The 21,017-nt window shown below is 39.4% G+C and overlaps 1 protein-coding gene across 1 annotated transcript in view; it reads right to left on the bottom strand.

The window, feature by feature from the left end:
- The window catches only part of PMFBP1 (polyamine modulated factor 1 binding protein 1), a 46,130-nt gene that overhangs the window by 5,599 nt on the left and 19,514 nt on the right, over nucleotides 1-21,017 (bottom strand). The window contains exons 5-14 of the mRNA XM_055305211.1: nucleotides 15,935-16,105; nucleotides 14,834-14,944; nucleotides 11,503-11,629; nucleotides 11,245-11,402; nucleotides 9,549-9,789; nucleotides 7,160-7,349; nucleotides 6,878-7,031; nucleotides 5,834-6,001; nucleotides 5,432-5,569; nucleotides 60-224 (exon numbers count right to left, since the gene is read on the bottom strand). Of these exons, the coding sequence (XP_055161186.1) occupies nucleotides 60-224; nucleotides 5,432-5,569; nucleotides 5,834-6,001; nucleotides 6,878-7,031; nucleotides 7,160-7,349; nucleotides 9,549-9,789; nucleotides 11,245-11,402; nucleotides 11,503-11,629; nucleotides 14,834-14,944; nucleotides 15,935-16,105 (1,623 nt within the window). The remainder of the gene's footprint in view (nucleotides 1-59; nucleotides 225-5,431; nucleotides 5,570-5,833; nucleotides 6,002-6,877; nucleotides 7,032-7,159; nucleotides 7,350-9,548; nucleotides 9,790-11,244; nucleotides 11,403-11,502; nucleotides 11,630-14,833; nucleotides 14,945-15,934; nucleotides 16,106-21,017) is intronic.

Below are 21,017 nucleotides of genomic sequence, written 5' to 3'. Positions count from 1 at the left end.
ATGATACTTGGACGTTTCTTTACCCTAAAGAGCCCTGGAGATGAGAGGGTATGGCTTACCTTCTCAAGAGTTTGTGTCAGGTCATCTTGGCAGGCGGCTGACTTCCGGGACAACTCCTCATAGGCTTCTTTACTGACCATGGTCTGGATATATTGCTTCTCCTTCTGCACAGCCTTGTCCAGCTGGATCTGTAGACTCTCTAAGGCTTCCTTCTGAAGGACTAGCTTTTGGAGGGGGAACATCACTGTCAGAGGCATCCTCTATGTCTACAGGCAATGGACAAGAGCTGGGCTCTGTTCTTTCTGCACTAACATGCAGAACAGTCTGTGTAAGGCCCATACCCTCCCCTCACTGTTATAAAAAGAACAGCTGCCCTTTCCAGACTCTTCTGCACCTCTTGCCCCACAGTTCCCCTTCTAAGTTAGCAGGTCCCCCCGCCACATACAAGGAATATTGGCAGTCCTGGGCCATGATGTATGGAGTACATTAATAATCCCTTTCACAGACTCTATAGCCTTTAATAAAGATCTGGAGCTCAATTCTAGGTTAGGAACCATGTTATAGCATTTTGTTTGTGTGTTTTATGTCTCCTTAATTCCCTACATAATCCATTAGACTTGATGTACCATGAAAGCAGGACTGTGTATGCTTCCTTCACTGCTGTATCTCCACTGTCTATAGCTCAGGGCATGGCACATAACATGTGCTCAATAAATACTAAATAATTTTTTTGACCGAATGAAATGTTTTATATGGCAATATTTGGAATTAGGGATGTAGTGAACATGTAGTTCTGGTAGAAGCATGTTTAAAAATTGAAGTCTGTGTCTTAAACTTAGTAATGAGTATTCATACTGTAGTTAAAAGGAATTGAGATCTGGATTAGAGGTCGTGTTCTGTCATTTACTTAATCTCTCTGAGCCTCAGTTTCCTCTCCTGCAAACTAGTTACTTTCAAGAATTTATAGAGTTTTGGTGAAGATCAAATGAGATTATACAAGTAAAAAGGGCTTAATAGTGTGTAAACTGCTTTATAGCTATGAATATGATCATGGACATGCTAAGTAATGAAACATGTTATTAAATACTTTTAAATATAGGGCAGAGATCTACTTCCAAGTCAGGAAGCAGAAGGAAGACCTTAGAAATTCACAAGCCCAACTTCTGTTCTTTGGTATTTTATCTTCTTTGATATTTTAGTATACCTTCATCCTCTATGTGACCACATCCACAGAAACACACTCCGCTGGGTTTTCTTCAGTAACTGCTCCATGCTTGAAGTTTATTATTTTTTCAGTTGGAATTTTGAGTATCTTCAACTTTAGGAATTGGTGAGATGAGAAGTGTTAAATTGTACTTCTGACCCTGTATTTACATGTCCTGGGAATGAAACTATTCCTGAAGATTAAATAATTTGGTCTTCTGGAAAAAGAACATATTTTTCGGGGACTTCTGACAATGTGGAGTCAACTGGGTCTGCCCAGTAAACCTGGTGAATTAGTGAAGAAATGGCAATTCACTGTAAGTACTTGATAATTGGTGGTCAAATCAGGAAATGTCAGAGGAAGGATAACAAAAAGAAGGGTGGTGACATAAGTCACAATGATGCTAGCATCTAAAACAGAAGCTTAATTAATTCATTGGTTTTGTATTATTTATATGTAATAAATATATGTTAGTTATTATTTGTATTATACATTTATTGCTTTTATATTTAAAAATTTACCAGCAAAAGATGGGTTTATTTGGGTATGAAAAAGAATTACAATCTGGGACAAAGAAGCTGTGGCAAAACCATAGGCAAGTCTGGGAAACAAAGGAGAGGTGTGTTCTTTTTAAGGAGAAAAGGGGTACGTTGAGAAGGCTGTTATAAACTAAAAGCCCATTGGCTTTAGTTTAATAAAGTTCAAAGAGTTTATTTTAAATTTATCTAACATCAGTGGTTTAGCTTGGAGAAGGATAATGGAAACCTATGTACAGATATATGTAAATTATACAATAAAATAATTTTAATAAAAGTTTTCATAAAGATATAATCTCTCCCTTGCAAAGGCAATAGGCCTACACAGTTTTATAGGTGAGTTTCACTAAGTCATCTTTGATTCCTTGCTTCCTCTCACATTCATTCCATCATTAGTCTTGTCAATTCTGCTGCCAAAACACATCATGAATTTGCTAACTTCTGTCTTCACTGATGCCAGCCTAGTTTGAATGGCAATAGCCTTCTAACTGGATCTCTCACTTCCATACCTTCCCCTCTTTGCAATCCATTTCCATACATTAGTCAGAATTATATTTTGAAAACTTAGATCAAATCATGTCCCTTTAAGGAAATTTCATCAGTGTCTTTTCATTGCTCTTAGAATAAACCCCCAAATTGATTAACAGAGGCCACAAAATGTCCACCCCTACCTATCTTACTACTCTCATCCTATACCAGTATCCTCTTTGATTACTACACTCCAGTCAAACTGGCCTTATTTTACTTCCTAGAACATTCCAAGTATTGTATTAAAAGAGTAATATATGACACATAGGATTCATACTGGGAATGTAAGAATGAGCCAAAATTAGAATCAATTAGTTAATTTTAATCACCACATTACAAAGAACATCATACTAAAACAGATGGATTCCATTAATGTTAAAAGCAAGAAAAAGATGCTACTCTTGAACACCAAACTGTAGGTACTGTCCAATGTAATAGGCAAAATAAAATAAAATAAGAATAAATATTAGAGGTTTAGTGAATTTTTGTTGCTTGCAAATGATCTAATCATCCACCTAGAAAATCCATGAGAAGCAACTGAAAAACTACTGTTTATAAGTGAGTTCAATAAGAAGTCCAAATACAGAATAAATATGTAAAATAAATTAGCTTTCTAATTTATTAATTAGAAAGTTAATTATTTTTAGTAATTAATCATAAAACATAGTGGAAAAATGTCCTAGAATCAAAGAGGAAAAAAAAATCTCAAGATCTATTGTTTTCACATGGTAACTTTAAAAATTGAGATCGTGGAGTATTGGTGAAAGAAAATACACTTTAGGGGGAGATCCCTGGGTGGCTCAGTGGTTTAGCACCTGCCTTCTGCCCAGGGTGTGATCCTGGAGACCTGGGATCAAGTACCACATCAGGCTCCCTGCATGGAGCCTGCTTCTCCCTCTGCCTGTGTCTCTGCCTCTCTTTCTCTCTGTGTCTCTCATGAATAAATAAAATCTAAAAAAAAAAAAAAAAAAGAAAATAGATTTTAGAATGCAAAATTAAGCCTCTTTCTTTCTTTTTTTATTTTTTTTTTAATTTTTATTTATTTATGATAGTCACACAGAGAGCGAGAGAGAGAGAGGCAGAGACACAGGCAGAGGGAGAAGCAGGCTCCATGCACCGGGAGCCCGACGTGGGACTCGATCCCGGGTCTCCATGATCGCGCCCTGGGCCAAAGGCAGGCGCCAAACCGCTGCGCCACCCAGGGATCCCTCTTTCTTTTTTTAAAAGATTTTATTTATTTATTCATGAGAGACACACAGAGAGAGGCAGAGACACAGGCAGAGGGAGAAGCAAGCTCTATGCAGGGAGTCCAACATGGAACTTGATTCAGGACTCCAGGATCACACGCTGGGCCAAAGGCAGGCGCTAAACCGCTGAGCCACCCAGGGCTGCCCATTAAGCCTCTTTCTAATGATTGTTTCAGCTAATAATACTGCTACTATATATGAGGTTTGCTTTTAAAAAGTTGAACAGACGGGATCCCTGGGTGGTGCAGCGGTTTCGCTCTTGCCTTTGGCCCAGGGCGCGATCCTGGAGACCCGGGATCGAATCCCACGTCGGGCTCCCGATGCATGGAGCCTGCTTCTCCCTCTGCCTCTGTCTCTGCCTCTCTCTCTCTCTGTGACTATCATAAATAAATAAATTTAAAAAAAAAAAAAGTTGAACAGGCATACACATACACACACAAAAACCCTCTAGTGTCCTGATTTCCATCAAAGGAATTCTGAAATTAATCCTTTACTTCCACATTTACATGGCCATCTTTCCTTTTGGCAAACATGATAATAGGCCAATATTAAGTAATTAGGTAATATCTCTTATATTCAGGGAGATTCCCTGGGGATCTCAGGGACTCAGAGCTCAACTTTGGACCACAGCAAAGGAGAGATTTTTATCTCTGGAGTACAAAACTCCAGAAATACTAGTTTCTGTGCTGTCTAATATGGTAGCCACTAGCCGCACAAGCCTATTTACATTTAAATAAAACTAAAAATTAGCTAATAGTAAAATTTAAAATTCAGTTCCTAAGTCATACTAAGCCATATTCCAAGCACTCAACAGCCACATATGATAGTAGATATAGTATCTTAGAAAGGTCTAATACAGAACTTTCCCATCATCACAGAAAATTCCATTGGGAAGTGCTGTTCTTATACTTTGTATAGTCTGTAATATTTTAAGATGAACATTTCCTCTTCTTTCTTCTTCTCCTCCTCCTTCTCCCCTCCTCTTCGTCCTCTTCCTCCTCATCCTCATCTTTTTCGTCCTCCTCATCTTCATCCTCCTCCTTCTTCTTTTTCTTCTTCTCCTCCTCCTCTCCCCACCTCCTCCTCCTTCTTTTTAAACATTTTTTTTCTTCTTTTTAAATTATAAGGGAACCAGAGCTGCTTGGTCTTTCATTTGTACCCCAAGGGACTTACGTATCAAGATGCTATATTTGTTTCTTGCAGGAAGATGAAATATATTCAGTTTTAGGGAAAGTATTGCCATTCATGATGAAGTGGAAAGAGGTTAGGCACTAGAGCTAGATGCTCTAGGTTCAAACACTGGTCCATCTCATTGCTTATTAATCAGTTACCTTGAGCCCCAGCCTTTCTTCCCTGTAAAATGAAGATCATAGTAATCTATGTCTTGTTGGGAGTAAAGCAGATGGAAGGCATGTGAAGAATTATCTAAGTGGACAGTCAATAAATGATGACTAACTTCAAGCGTAGTGCCTTGCATATATTTAGATGCCATTTACTCTTTTCTGTCAACTTTTTTTGTGTAATGATAAATAACTGTCTCCCTTTCCATCCCTTTTGTGCCTTGGCACTATTTTTGGAAGCATTCCCTAGAAAATTGTCCCACATGATGAACTCCCTCAATTCTGGTCTGAAATGTTGCTGTGGAATATTTGCTTCCAAAGCCTGTATAGTTTGGGAGCTCCAGCAGATATTAAACAAGACCTTCTACATGTGGAAGAAACATTTCTCTAGCTAAGCAAATGGGTGTGGAGGGGTTACCCCCACTTCAAAGAGAGAAGTGGAGCTTGCAGGTATCACAGGATGCACATGGGCTGGGCGTTTAGTTGGGGAGAGATAGGTGCTGATTTCAGGTCAAGGGTTATAGGGGGGTCACAGGGTTCAAGTTTCTCACTCCCTCAGAATTTCTATCAACTCACCTCATTGTTTAGCTCTTGGATGACTTGCTGGGAGGCGTTTTGTTTGCTGAGAGAGGAATCCAGTTGGGTGGAACATTGCATTAACTGTGCTTTGACATTCTCATTTTCCTCCTCCAACATCCTCAAACTTTCTTTTGTCTGCATCCCCATTAGAGAACAAAGCCCAGAAAAAAGGTGTTACCTTAGACTCTCACAGAAGCCTGCTCCTCCTTCCCACACCCACAGCTCCATTCTGCAGCCTGTGGTGTCTGGGCCTTCTCTCTCCTTCTCACTTGCCTTTCTCACCTTCCCTCCCTTCTCTCCTGAGGTCTGAGCATGGCCTCTGTATCCTGCCAGGCTCAGTGGGGCTCAAGTCTTGCCCTGGATTCATGACCCCACCTCTTCCTGGATTCTCCTTCTCACCATTTTTTCTTTCTTTTTTTCCTCCTGTTGGAATGTCTCGAGCTCTAGCTCCAGCAACTTCTCCTGTTCTTTGCTCTTTTTCAACTGTTCCCGTTTTTCCTCCAGTAATCTTGTCACCTCCTGAAGCTCTTCTGTTAGACTGGTTTTGGCAGAGGCTTGCTCCCTGTGCTGAGAAGTAAAGACTGGCCTGAAAGACAATCTTAGACTGTATATTTTTTGAAAAAACAAAACAAGGGATGCCTGGGTGGCTCAGAGGTTGAGCGTCTGCCTTTGGCTCAGGGCATGATCCCAGGGTCCTGGGATTGAATCTTACATCGGGTTGGTGGCAAGGAGCCTGCTTCTCCCTCTGCCTATGTCTCTGCCTCTCTCTCTGTGTCTCTCATGAAAAAATAAAAATAAAATTAAAAAATTAAAAAACAAAACAAACCCCCCAGGCAAAGAGAATGGCTGAGAGAAATATGAGGGCAACTCCTTGGTTATTTAGCATAGATAATAAAAAAAGTTTCCCCAGATGTTCAGCAATATTTCTTTTGTTCAATTAGATATACCAACTTATTTTATTTATAGATCCTGTTCCCACAGCATCAACCTTCTCTCCTGCTTACTCACCAAATCTTTCCACTTAAAAACCTCTTTGAACAAAGTTTAAAAAGAAACTTAGAAAAGCACAGAAAAGAATAATTCAGAGATTGAAGACTTTAAAATGACTGACAAAGATAGCTTATGAATCCTAAAAAAAAAAAAAAAACCAACAACATTGTCCTTTAAAATGACTGACAAAGATAGCTTATGGATCCTAAAAAAAAAAAAAAAAAAAAAAAAAAACCAACAACATTGTCCTCTGACTGTTTTTAAGCTAAGCTGTTGAAAATGCTTATTATTGGTCATGGGAACTAGAGTTGATAGGCTGGCTTAGCATTCTAACACAAATTCTAGATAATTGGTTTGAATGGATTGGTGGTGGCATCTTCCCAAATAAAGACTAATATATTTAATCTTAAGCAGAGCAGATGCTTGAGCTGGTAACCTCTTTGCCCTTTATACCTGGTGTTGAAGGATTTTTAGATGCTCTAGAAGCTCATTCAGCTTCATATCCTGCTCAGCTGTTGTCTTCTGAAACTGCCTCTTTTCCTTTTCTGAAATTTCAAGCTTCCTCCGGGCCTCAGAGAGTTCTGATGTCAGTTCCTCTATCCGTTTCCTAAAGCAAATGGCAACCACAGATTGTGAGCTGGCTGCACGGGGCTTGCTATCCCATTGCTGGGCAGCTGCTGCAGTGTCCAGACTGGTTCACAAGAGAGCCTCTCTCTGGAGGTGACGTGGTGGTACCTGTTGGGTGCGAGTTCCTCTCCCGCTATCAAGGAATCTTTCTGCAACTTCTGAAATTCTCTCTGCAGTTCCTGGATGGTCTCTGTCTTCTGCTTCTCCAGGAAACTGTAGCTTTGCAGTTTCCTCTGGGCATCCTCCAGGTTATTCTTTGCCAGAAGGATCTCTTCCTTATACTGGGCTGCTTGCTGAGCTACAGAACACATCAGACAAGCCAGGCACATGTACATGGGAGAAGGGAGTATGTATGAAGATCAGATTACTAATAAAACCAGTTAAAAAGTCTGTTTCTTCATTTTGTGACTTATTTAAATATCCAACCTGTCCTAGTTTCTCTATCTCATTATCACACCTAAGGAGCTCTGTTAAATTATCTGTCTTCAACTATCCCCCAGCCATGAACTGCTTCTGAACTAAAGTTAAACCAATCAATATAAATTGCTCAGTATTTCTTAGGTGACTCATCCTGTCATTAGGGACAAATCCTGACCCTAATGGAGTTTAGAGTCTAGTGAGGGAGACATAACTGGCCCACACAACATAGAGAACACAGTAATGTTAAGCATGCACTCACTGTGAACTCCTGTGAAGCAAGATCAAAATGGGTGAGAACAGTTGGGAATGGACTTATAGAGGAACAAGGATTGCACTGGGCCTGAGAATAAGAAGAAGGAAGGGAATTCCAAATGAGGGGCTTGTTAGAACAAACGCATGGGAAGAGAATGGAGAGGTATATAAGAAGAGGATGGGAAGAGATTGGTTTGATTGGAAAGGAAAGTAGGAAGGAGTTATGGGATACAGCTGAGTGAGTGGTGGGAGAGAAGGCAGCTTTGGAGGATTTTGAAAGCCAGAGAGAAATATTTAGAGTTAAGTTAGTGGGTTCCTGAGCAGAGACCTGGCATAAGAGTATTTTAGGAAAATTAGAATGTATTAAATGGAGAAAGACTTCCTTCAATAACCTTTTAGTCCATGCCCTTGCCCCTAATGGCTATAAAGAGAAAAACATCAAATAAGTCGCTTACTGGAGTTTCTCTACACCAAATATGGTCCTATGTCCTAAAGTTTTTGGTATCGTTTCTGTTTTAAACATCAACATTGTCGGGCAGCCTCGGTGGCTCAGCGGTTTAGCGCTGCCTTCAGCTCAGGGCCTGATCCTGGAGACCCGGGATCGAGTCCTGAGTCGGGCTCCCTGTGTGGAGCCTGCTTCTCTCCCTCTGCCTGTGTCTCTGCCTCTCTCTGTGTGTGTCTCTCATGAATAAATAAATAAAATCTTAAAAAAAAAAACCATCAACATTGTCTCCATTTTTCAGCCGGAGATATTGGAAGAACGATGGTGTCACTACAGAAATGACCATATACCTTGGAAGAAGGAGGAGGAATTTCATTTTTTAAGCAGGGAAGAGAAAGTTCAGTTTTGGGAAGGCTGCGTCAGAGGGGAAGGTGCGTTGCCCAGGTGGAGCTACTCTCTATAGACAAGAGTGACGACAGGTGCAAATCAGGCCTGGGGCTCTAAGTTATGGAGTTGTCCTGAGACTGAGAATAAAGGAAAGAGGGCAGAGATTTAAGGGTGGATGATGACTACTGTTAGAGAAGGAGGGAAAAGAGGAAACAATGGTGAAATGTGTGAAAGAAGAAGGGACCTGTTATGTCTCCAAACCTGGGAAACAGTTGTTGAGTGTGGGAAGCCAACAGCAAACACACACACACATAGAATTAAAGGAGGGTAGGAACAGAGGCACGCTATGCACCTTCCCCCCACAAAGTGATATGTCAACCACATACATAACATTTAACCCTTTAAAGCATTCAAGTCAGTGATTTCTGGAATACTCACAAAGATGTGCAACCATCACCAGTACCTAATTTCTGATTGTTTTCATCCACCCCAAGGGAAACTCCATGCCCAGAGCAAGAAGTTATTGGTGGTCTCTGAGAAAGCAGTTTCAGCAGAGGAGCAAGGAATGACCCACAGTGCAGGCTGTACAGAGAAGAATGTATTGGGAGGCAATATAGGGGAGAGAATGTGTCTAAGCCAGGGAGGGAAGAGTAAACTGTAGGATGAAGGTCCTGGAGAAGAGGGGAGGAATGCAGTGCACAGAAGCAAAGTATGGAGCCCTGTCCTCCTCGTGATGGGGAAAGGGGAGAACTTCATCAAAGGCTGCTGGGAAAAATGTGGGTGTGTGCGTTCAGCACTTCACCATCCCAGTTGGGGGTGAGTGCAGGAGCTCAAGAGGGCATTGTGAACCCTGTAGGATGTGCCATGAGATCACCAGAAGGTTTGGAGTAATGAGTGGGGAAAGAAGGGGGAAGTGGGCATTTAGAGAAAGGAGGGGACTGTTCTAGCCCTGATGGTTGGAAGTGTAGTGAAGACACTGTGTGCTGGGGGGCTCACCAGCCAGCTTCTGTTGCTGTTGGGTTTCTTCGAGAGAGTCCTTCAGCTTCTGGATCTCAGCTCGCAGGGTCCCACACTCTGCCCTGGACTTATCCTGCTTCACCTCCTGGATGGTGATTTCAAGTTCTGTTGTCATCCGTTGCTGCTTCTCCAACTCCATCTCCTTTTTCATGAGACTATTCTGAACCTGTGCCAATTCCTTCTCGAGCTCATGCAGCATCTCATCTTTCTCTTGGAGGAGCTGAGGAAAGCAAAGAGTGAGTGCTGATGGAGGCCTGAGCAGCGACCCAGTGAAGCCGGGTACAGATTGTCTTGAGCCCTCCCCAGTCATTTTCTCTTGCCTGGATATCAAATAGTCTCCTACCTCTGCTTCTTGCCTCAAGTCATGCTGTTCCCAATGCAGCAGCCAGAGGAAGACCTCTGAAAGCGTAAGTCAGATCTTGTTCTGTCTCTCCTCAAAACCATCTACTGGCTCCATTTATTTAGAAAAAGGCCACAGTTCTTACAGCAATTCTTGGGATGCTCATGTTCTGGTTTGACCTCACCTCTTGCCACCCTTACCCCTTTCGGCTTCAGCTTATCTCCTAGAATATTCTTTTTTGTTTGTTTGTTTGTTTATGTATAGAGAGAGAGAGAGAGAGAGAGAGAGAGAGGCAGAGACACAGGTAGAGGGAGAAGCAGACTCCATGCTGGGAGCCCAACGTGGGACTCGATCCCGGGGCTCCAGGATCGCACCTTGGGTCAAAGGCAGGCAGGCGCTAAACTGCTGAGCCACCCAGGGATCCCCTCTCCTAGAATATTCTAAGCAGACTCTCACCTGAGGGCTCTCACACTTGTTACTTCCTCAGCTTGGAATATTCTTCCTCAAGCCCTCCCATTCAGTGGCTCCTTCACTTCATTCAAATCTCTGTTCAATGCTTGGTATATCACAGGAGCTCAAAAAATACTTGTTGAATGAATGTATGAATGACTCAAAGCTGTTTACCTAGACTCCTGGCCTCTTGTCATCTCTCTAGATACTTCCACTTTGACTAATGAATCCTCTCTGAATTTCAAATAGGAGATCTGAATGACCAGCCAATCAATCAGCTGGGATGATTTCTGCTAGATCTGATAAAAGTGTAGCTGTGCTGACTACACAAGCTTACATTGTTTTTACAACCTTTCTGTCCTTACTTCCTTTCCTAGGCTTTTCCAGGACCTTGATTTAGGTTGGCAACTACAGAACTTCTAGGGCATAGTTCCATTACTATTTTTCAAATGCCTGATTTGCATATTCATAAGATTTTTATAATTTTACCGATTAAAATTCACTTGAAACTCTTAACAAGGTTACACAATATCTGAAGAATTTCTTTCAACAATTGAGCATAAACAGAAGCATAAAGGAACGATGCAAGTGTGTCCTAAAGTCTCTGCCTTGCAGGGCTGGGGAAGAACCTCGTATAAAGTCAACATCTCTGTAAGGTCCCTGGATAATGGTGTTTTATTTATTTAGTATGTGCTTTGAAAAATCCCCAAGAAGTGCTCAGGACTGTGTATGGGCCTAAAGAACCTGCAGTTTCATTGCTTATGTGTTGATGTTCTCCAGGCAATCACAGTCAGTGCAGAGCTGCAGGACCTGCTCTGGCCAAGGTCTGGCCTCACATCCATCCTGTGGATGGATGGTCTAACCAGAGAACCTCTCTTGCCTTACCTTGTCTTTCTTCAAACCCAGCTTCTGGGTCTCAGTGAACTGAATCTGTAGCTCCTGCAGCCGCCGTTGCAGGATGACAACCTCCTTATCCTTCCTTTCCATATGGGCTGATGTCTCCTCCCTCAGCCCGTGCAGGTCCAGCTCCAGCTTCATCATGTCTGCAGGTGGAAGGGACAGAGTGCTCCTTGCTCAGAGGAGGGCTCTGGCTTCCTTCTGCCTCTCCCCACTGCCTCCCACCCCCACCCACTCCCAGTTTACCTTTCATGATGTTTTTCTTCTGCTCAGACACAGCCTCTAGCTCCATGCGCAGGTCCTTCACCAGGTTCTGATATTCCTCCACATGTAGGCACTGGCTGTCTTTCTGTTCCTGCAAGTGCTTCAATATCTGGACAGAGAGGACAGGAGCAGGGTGGGATGAGAACATGGAGGAAGGATGCTTTCTAAAATGCCAAATGTCCAGAATTGGCAAATCCAGAGAGACAGAGAGTGGACTAGTATCACAAAACCAATATACAGTGTAATGCCAGGCAACAGCTTGGTGGCTATTTCACACAGAGTGTTCAGGGGCTGAAGGAGAGAGGAAGGGGAATGAGTGCTCATGTACATGGGATTTCTTTTTGGAGTAATGAAAACATTCTGGAATTAGTGTGAATGGTTGCCCAACTTTGTGGCTATTTTAAAACTGCTGAATTGTATACTTTACATAATGAATTTTAGGGTGTGTCAATTATATCTCAAACAAATTAAAATAATAGGAAAAGGATATGGCAGCTTGTCACTGTCATGCAGAATGTGCCCAAGAGTCATCACCCCTTCTGTCCTACAACAATTAACAGTCTTTGATGGACACCTACTGTGTGCCAGGCACTTTCCTAGGTGCCGGGGAAAGGGGAAAAAAACATAGAAACATATGCTTGCCCCCAAGGATCTGGCCGTATAGTGGGGTGAGACAAAGAGCATAAATAGTCACTTGTAGAAAATGTTAACAGTTGATAGATGCTATGAAGAAACAGAACAGTAAAAGGAGAATGGAGGCATATGGGAGGAGAGGACTGCCATTATGAATAGAATGGAGAATTTGGCCCCACTGAGAAGATGCCTCTGAGCTGGGGCTTGCTGGAGGTGAGAGAGTGAGGCACATTGTAGTCTCTGTAGGTATCTGCAGACAGGGGAGCTAGCCAGTGATCAAACTCTGGGGAGAGATCATGGGGGAGGGCATGTGGCTAGAAGATTGAGTGATGGAGAGAGTAGGAGGCATGAGTTGAGTGGTTAATGGGTGATCACATCATGGGGGGCTTGTAGTCCTTGGGCAGGGACTTAGGCTTCTACTCTGAAGGAGAGGGGAATGGGCTATAATTAAGAGAAGGTAGAAACACATGGTCAAGGAGGAGCAGTTTGTCATCTGGGCATCAAGGGACAGTTATATGATTTCAGAGTTGTCAGTAAGGGCAGACTGCAGCAGGAAGACAGGAGGGACAGTCACCGTATGGCCCAGGTGTGGGCACTGAGGGGTTCAAAGGCTCACTCAGGCCAGCTGACTTCTGACATTGACCATGATCTGGATAGTTCCATTCCCAAAAGAATATCCAGGTACCACGAAAGAATTGGATAAGGACACATAAAATGGCAAGGGAAATGTGCTCTGTTTCTTGGGGAAATCTGCATCATTTTAAAAAAAGGAGTGGTAAACAGGCATTAGTGTGTATGTGTTTTTTTTTAAGAATTTATTTATTCACGAGAGACACAGAGAGAGGCAGACACACAGGCAGAGGGAGAAGCAGGCTCCATGCAGGGAGCCCAATGCAGGACTCGATCCTGGGACCCCGGGATCACACCTGGGCCAAAGGCAGGTACTCAACTGCTGAGCCACCCAGGTGTCCTGAGGCATTAGTGTTTTAGTCGATATAGAGTTTCATTTTTTTAAGATAAAAAAGTTCTAGAGATCTGTTGTACAACAGTGTAAATATGACAACATGACTGAAATATACACTTAAATGTGATTAAGATGATAAATTTAATGTTATGTGCCTTTAACCACTATAGAAAAAAATAAAAGAATATGGAAGAAATAAAGACATTTTTCAGACAAAAAAATGGGAATGTTATGAGATCTTGCTGTAGGTCAGGAAGTGAATAACATGGAACTGACCTTTAAAATAAATATTGACAAAATAAATAAATAAAATAAATATTGACAGATGCCCAAGGAGGAACTCCAAAATTCAATATTGATTCCTCATTCACTCAAACTTTATGGCATCAGAAAGTCCCGGAAAGAGAAGAGTCTCCATCCCTCCACTAGAGGACCTTTCGAGAGCTTATATGTGTTGTTTACTCTCCCTGCTGCCCCCCTTTGCTGCTATTTCAGAATTAGCAAGCCTACCCACAGTATGGCCTCTGGTGGCTGGATATGCCTTGGACTTCAGGTTTGCATATGACTGACTTACGATCTCACCTAGGAAATGCATACTGGTGCAGCCATTGTGGAAAGCAGTATGGAGGTTCCCCCAGAAGTTAAAAATAGAATTACCTTATGATCCAGCAATTGCACTACTGGATATTTAGCCAAAGAATATAGGAACACGAATTCAAAGGGATACATGCACCTTGATGTTTATAGCAACATTATTTACAATAGCCAAGTTACGAAAGCAGCCTAAGTGTCCATCAATTAATGAATAGATCAAGAAGATGGAATATTATTCAGTCACAAAAAGAATGAAATCTTGCCATTTGCAATGGTGTGGTTAGAGCTAGAGAGTATTATGCTAAAGGAAAGAAGTCAGAGAAATACAAGTACCGTATGATTTCACTTATGTGGAATTTAAGAAACAACAAACAAAGGGGGAAAAAGAGAGAGGGACAAATAAAGACACAGATTCTTAATTACAGAGAACAAACTGAAGGTTACTAGAGAGGAGGTGGGTGGAGGGATGGGTTAAACAGATGATGAAGATTAAAGAGTGCACTTATCATGATGAGTACTGGGTGATGTATTGAACTGTTGAATCATTATATTATACACCTGAAATTAATAGAACACTGTAAGATAACTAACTGGATAAATTTTTTTTTTAAATCTCATCTAAGAGAGCACTGAACCTAACTTTGACTATTGGTTGGTCAAATTTTGCTATTTGTTTACATGGTTTAAATACTTATTCACTATTAGAATCAATTTTTGATATCGCTTTGAATTTTTAAAATATTGAGTTTTCAAAAAAAGGATTTTGAATAAATAGTATTTCCTAAATTTGGTGCTTTTCAACTCCAACTAGAAACTAGAAAACTGAATGGTCCTTTTGAACCTAGAAAGCCAACCAGAGGCTTTGTCTTGTTTGGGCATACTGTTGGAAAAAGGTTAAGAAGCAGATGTAATTCCAAAATTCAGCTATAAAATTGAATACTGCCAGACACATTTATTGGAACTTGTCATACATTACATGCAGTATCCTTGTAGCAGGGTCAACCAAGTTCACACAAATAAAAAAATATAATATAAAAATTTTAAAATAAGCAAGAAAACCCAGAATCAAACCCAACTCAATTCAATCTCCCTCCAGGCACAAATAAGGAAAAGTTTCCCCACCTTTTTAATATCTTCACAATCTTCTGAGGAGCTAGGAGGATGTCTATGGGTGGCTGTATAGGAAGCAAAGTCCGCTTGTAATTTTATCAAAGCCTCTTCACGCTCTAGAACCTATAAATGAGTGTAGGTCAGTTATGCTGAATGATCAATGCAACGTGATTATGACTAGTACTGTTTTGCAGAGTGTTCCTTTTTTCAGCCTAAGTTTGTTGTAATATTATGCAATCCATCACACACTTTTTGTGGGCTTGGAACAGAGAAAGAATTAGGTTCTGAATCTTACATCAAGGTTTAATGAGGCATGGACAGTGGTTTGTTGGGAATCTGTCAATGGTCACATTTTGGACTCCCTCCTGAACCTCTGTGTGACCCAGTTTATGAGGCAGAAGGTTCTTTAAAATTTGTGATGGAGAGATATACCTAAACTAGCAGAGGATGGGATTCAAAGTTCAATAATTAAAGAAGGAAGTTTCTGATAGAGTGAGTGGATGTGTATGTTCTTTTTAAAAAAAGTTTAAAATCATGAAATTTTTGTTCTTCTTTGTTGAAAAGAATTCAAACAAAACCCAAGCATCAAAAATTAGTGAAATCTCTCCACTTTCTCATTTCCACTGGGGGGCAGTGTGCACTATAGGGAATTTACAGTATGTACTTCTATATTATAATCAAAGACTAAAAAACAAAAGTGGAGTTGAACTATACATGGCCCTTCACGATTTTGCAACCTTTTCTCAACAATATATCACAAATATCCTTCTATTTAGTCCTTACAGTTTGCTTAATCCTTTTTCTTGACTGCATATTATTCTACAATATGGATCCCTCTTTAACAATTTTTTAAAAATCAATTCAACCATTTCCCTGTTGATGAACACTTAGGTTGTTGTGAGAGATTTTTAAGTCTCTTTGGAATCTCAAACTTAGTGTCAGTTGGGGGGATGCCTACCATGGGGAATATGAACAAAAGGTGGGGACAAGTACATATAAGACATCTGAGGAATCTTGGTGAAAGAAATTACTTTATATGACTCTTTTCCCCTCCTTTCTCTCCTCATGGCTTTATTTTTGTTTTTTCAGAAAAATATTCTTGAAGTCACTTACCAAAGCGTTACTGCAGGCTAGTTTATTTCGAAGTTCCTGGATTAGATCATCCTGTTCAGAGACCTTTTGCCAGACTTCAGACAGTCGTTTCAGGGTCTCCTGATGCTCTTGAATCATGCAGGAAGAAGTGTATATACGCACCTTTGAATGATCACCCTTGTTCTCAGGATCCTGGGATATTTAGAAATAATGAGTTTGTTTTGTTCTTAATATTTGAGTTAACTTCAGAATACCATGAGCATGGAAAATCTCTTAGTTCTGTATTCTGAAAGATCTATATTCTGTTCATATATGTGAATCATATCTTTCTTAATAAAAGAAAAAAGTTAACAAATGCAGATACATGGTAAAAAATTCAAACAGTTCACAAGACAATATACTGGAAACTTAGTCTTCCTCTAGCTTGGCCCTTCATGACTCAAGTCTCCTCCTCTGTGAGTCTGTGTTGCCAATTTTGGGATAAAATATCCTTCCAGGGATATTTTATGTATATAACCTGCTGCTTTTTTTTCTTCACTAATGAAAGTCTTCTAAGACCCTATTCTAACATTATGTTTTCATTTGACAATTTATTTAGGATATTTTTTCATATTGTTGCTCATAGATTTATCTGGCTTTTCTTTTCTTTTTTTTTTAAGATTTAATTAATTTATTTATTAGAGACACACAGAGGGAGGCAGAGACACAGCAGAGGATCCACAGGGAGCCTGATGTGGGACTTGATCTCAGGACTCTGGGATCATGACCTGAGCCAAAGACAGACAACCACTGAACCACCCAGGTGCTCTTCTGATTTTTCTTTTTTTTTTTTTTAATTTTTTATTTATTTATGATAGTCACAGAGAGAGAGGCAGAGACACAGGCAGAGGGAGAAGCAGGCTCCATGTACCGGGAGCCTGATGTGGGATTCGATCCCGGGTCTCCAGGATCGCGCCCCGGGCCAAAGGCAGGCACCAAACCGCTGCGCCACCCAGGGATCCCCTCTTCTGATTTTTCTTTTAAAATTAACTTCAAATTGCACACATAATACATACATATATATTATCTTTCTAAAGCATTATAACATTATAGGCAAGTCTAAATTCCTCTTTGACTATACTACCTCTAATCTCATACTTGCTGTGTTCTCCAGAGATGATAATTTGTGCATATACTTCTAGACCTTTATGTATACATTTACATAATACAAAGGAATCTATATAATACCGATAATATTACATTGTCCTTTTTTTTTTTTTAAAATTTTTTTTTTATTTAGTTATGATAGTCACAGAGAGAGAGAGAGGCAGAGACACAGGCAGAGGGAGAAGCAGGCTCCATGCACCGGAACCCCGACGTGGGATTCGATCCCGGGTCTCCAGGATCGCGCCCTGGGCCAAAGGCAGGCGCCAAACCGCTGCGCCACCCAGGGATCCCTACATTGTCCTTTTAAAATATAAAAATAGTGCTCGCTTTGGCAGCACATATAATAAAATATAAAAATAGATTTTTTTTCCTTAAAAAGATGTCTTAGAAATTTATCCATGTTAGTTCATGTACTTCTGGCTCTTTTAGATTGCTTTTAAGTGTGTTTATCCAATCTCCTAGTAGGAAAATAGTTGTTTCCAAGGTTTTTTCTAAAATGAAGCTGAAATGAATATTTTTGCACATAAATCTTTAAGTACCTATTTTAGTATATATATGGATTAAATTAATGAAGTAGGACTGCTAAGACATATTTAAAATTTTGGTATATATTGCACATTATCCTTCAAGAAATTATACCAATTGATACTCTCATCAGCATGAGTATGCCCATTTTCCTACAACCATTTAAAAAAGTCTTTTTCTAGGTCATCTGAAATCATGCATAAAGGTTACTACATGCACATGATTTGCACTAACAATGAAATGAACTGATTTAGATAGCCAGAAAAGAGCAAGAGTTCCAGTTTGGATAGTAGATCTTTCTCCATTAAACTTGTTTTCCTAACTGAGCCTTTTCAGGCACAGTTAGAAATAGTTTATGTTCATGAGCATGAAAGCTACCCTTGAAGAAGCTGCAGAAGGGTCAGTGAGAAGTCTAAAATTGAACATAAATAATATTCTTATAAATAAGTTAGTGTGTAAGTGGGCAAAGGAATGGAAAACAATAGAAAAATTAGGGAATAGGAAGATGATATCTACATGTCCAATGTCTTAATACTACAGGATGAAAAATAGAAATTAATTTAAAAGTAATAGAAAAAAATTCTCTGGATTGAAGAAATTGTAGATCTTCAGATTAAAAGGATCAGTTAAACTTTGAGAGGCTTAATGAAAAACAACCTAAATAACTTTGAGTCTAAAACCCTCTAGAATTCAGACATAAAACTGGTGACTTACAAAAAAATGAGAAGCAGACTGAAATCTAACAATTCCTCTCTAATACTGGATGGTACAAGATAATGTGGCAGTAACTTCAAAGACTTAAAGGAAGGTGTTTCTGAAAGTTTGTATATCCAGTCAAACTAGCAGTTAAGAGTGAAGACAAAATCATCTTATTCAGACATGCAGATACTGAGAAATCTTAACACTCACAATAGTTTCTGAAGGAATTAGCAAGGAAGTATTACAGTAAAAGGAAAAGTCCAAGAATTTAGAAGAGGTAGAGTAAATTGCTTAAGTAAGGATTGAAAGTTGGTTTTATTTGTAATCTTAAAGAAATGCATATTTTATATGTTATAAAAACAGTTCCAGAGATTCAGAGAGATAAAAACTTTCCAACTCATTTATATTAGGGAAGCATAATCCAGACACCAACATGAGATGAGAGCACAAGAATGTGAGTGATCAAAACAAATCTCATTTCTGAAAATAGATACAGAAAATGAAACTTTAAGAAATTTAATATAGCAGTTTATTGTAATGTAATGGTTTATTATTATTATTAAAATAAAGCAAAATAATAAAATCAAATAATAATATGTCATGATCAAGTAAGGTTTATTTCAGGAACATGGAAATTGTCCTATAACTAAAAATCTATTAATGTAATTCACTTCATTAAAGAAAAATACTCAGGTCCCTGGGTGGCACAATTGGTAAAGCCTCTGCCTTCAGCTCACGTCATGATCCCGGGGTTCTGGGATCGAGCCCTGTCTCAGGCTCTCTGCTTAGTTGGTAGTCTGCTTCCCCCTCTCTCTCCCTCTGCCTCTTTCCCTGCTTGTGCTCTCTCTCTTTCAAATAAATCAATAAAATCTTTTTAAAAAAAGAAAGTAAAGAAAAAAAACCCCGCCTCTATGATAACCTTGATAGCTGCTAACAAAAACATCTGATAAAGTTCAACATTCATTTCTGACAAAAATTCTTGATAAACTACATATAGACAGTCACATCTTCAACTTGAAAGAATATTAACAAACATCCAGGAACAAACATTATACTTAATAGTGAAATACTAGAAATATTTCCTTTAAAATGAGAAGCATATAGATGTTATAGGCATCTGATACCTATAGATGTTAGAAAGCAAGGATGTTATAATTCTACACTGTTTTGGGAGTCCTGGTCAATGTAGTAAGATAGAAAATAAGTTGTATGAATGTTGAAAAGGAAAACAATTAAGAAATACCAAGCAGTCCACTGAAAAATTGGTCAGAGAGTTTTAATAAGGTGATGGAACAAGAGTTTTCCTATACATCAGTAATAGTTAACAAAATTAAATGTATACAAGTTCTCATAAAATCAATAACAACTGTACTATATCTAGTAATAAACTTAGCAAGAAATATGTGAAATCTATGAAGAAAAGTATAAAATCTTATTGAAGAGTGAATAAGTAAACTTAAATAAAAGTAGAAGCATGTCATGTCCCACAGAATATGCTAATTTCCCCCAAATTAATATATAACTTGAAAGTAAGTCAACCTAAATCTAAATTTCATCAAAAGAAGATGTAAAAAATAGCCAAGAAATATTTGGAAGTCAAGAACAAGAAAGGGGGACCTGCTCTGAAGGAGCTAGCAAAACATATTACCAGTTAAAGTCGCTAAATAACTGTGGTCTTGGTGCAAAAACTGGCAAATAGATCAAAAGAACAGAGTTCAAAAAGAGCCATGTGTACACAAGAATTAGTATATTGGGGCACCTGTGTGGCTTAGTGATTGAGTGTCTGCCTTTGGCTCAGGTTGTGATACCAGGGTCCTGGGATTGAGTCCTGTATCAGACTCTGTGTGGGGAGCCTGCTTCTCCCTCGGCCTGTGTCTCTGCCTCTCTCTCTCTCTGTGTCTCTCATGAAGAAATAAATACAATCTTTACAAAACAAAAAGAATCAGTATATATACATATAGAGTTGGCAATTCAAATCAGTGGGGAAAGGGTTCAGCAAATAGAGTTGGGATAAGTGGAGGCCCCTTTTGGTAAACATAAAATTATATAAATCAATAGTCATATATCTACATGTGTGTGTAGATTATCTCTCTGTCTACCCATCCATATTAATTCCAGATGGACTAAAGATAAAAACATAGAAATACAAAAAATATAAAAATGCTAAAAAATGAGGTAAACTTTTAAAATCTTGGGAATAGAGAAGTCCTTTCTAAGCAAGAAATAAAACCTAGAGGTGCCTGGGTGGCTCAATCGGTCGGGTGTCTAACTCTTGATTTTGGCTTGGGTCATGATCTTGGGGTCATGAGATTGGGCTGTCAGGCTCTGTGCTTGATGGGGAGTCTGCTTGGAATTCTCTCTCCCTCTGTCTTCTCCCACACTCTCTCTATCTCTCTCAAATAAATAAATAAATCTAAAAAAAAGAAAGAAAGAAAGAAAGAAAGAAAGAAAGAAAGAAAGAAAGAAAGAAAGAAAGAAAGAAAACCTAAAATCTATAAAGGAGGACTGAGAAATTCAACTCCATAAAAATTAAGAAAATGTTGGTATGGTAACAAAAACCATTCATAGAGTAAAATGAAAAGTTACAAACTAAGAGAAGATATTTGTAACATATGTAATAAAACATTATTACCTGTAATATATGAAGAAGCTCCTATAAGTCAATACAAAATAAATACGTAATAAAAAATAGGTTCAGGATTTATTTTTTTTTTATTTTTATTTATTTATTTAG

Source organism: Nyctereutes procyonoides, unplaced genomic scaffold (genome assembly GCF_905146905.1).
Source record: "Nyctereutes procyonoides isolate TBG_1078 unplaced genomic scaffold, NYPRO_anot_genome, whole genome shotgun sequence".
In the NCBI taxonomy this organism is placed as follows: domain Eukaryota; kingdom Metazoa; phylum Chordata; class Mammalia; order Carnivora; family Canidae; genus Nyctereutes; species Nyctereutes procyonoides.
Note: the sequence above shows the minus strand (reverse complement) of the source record. Positions and strands in the feature narration are given on the sequence as shown.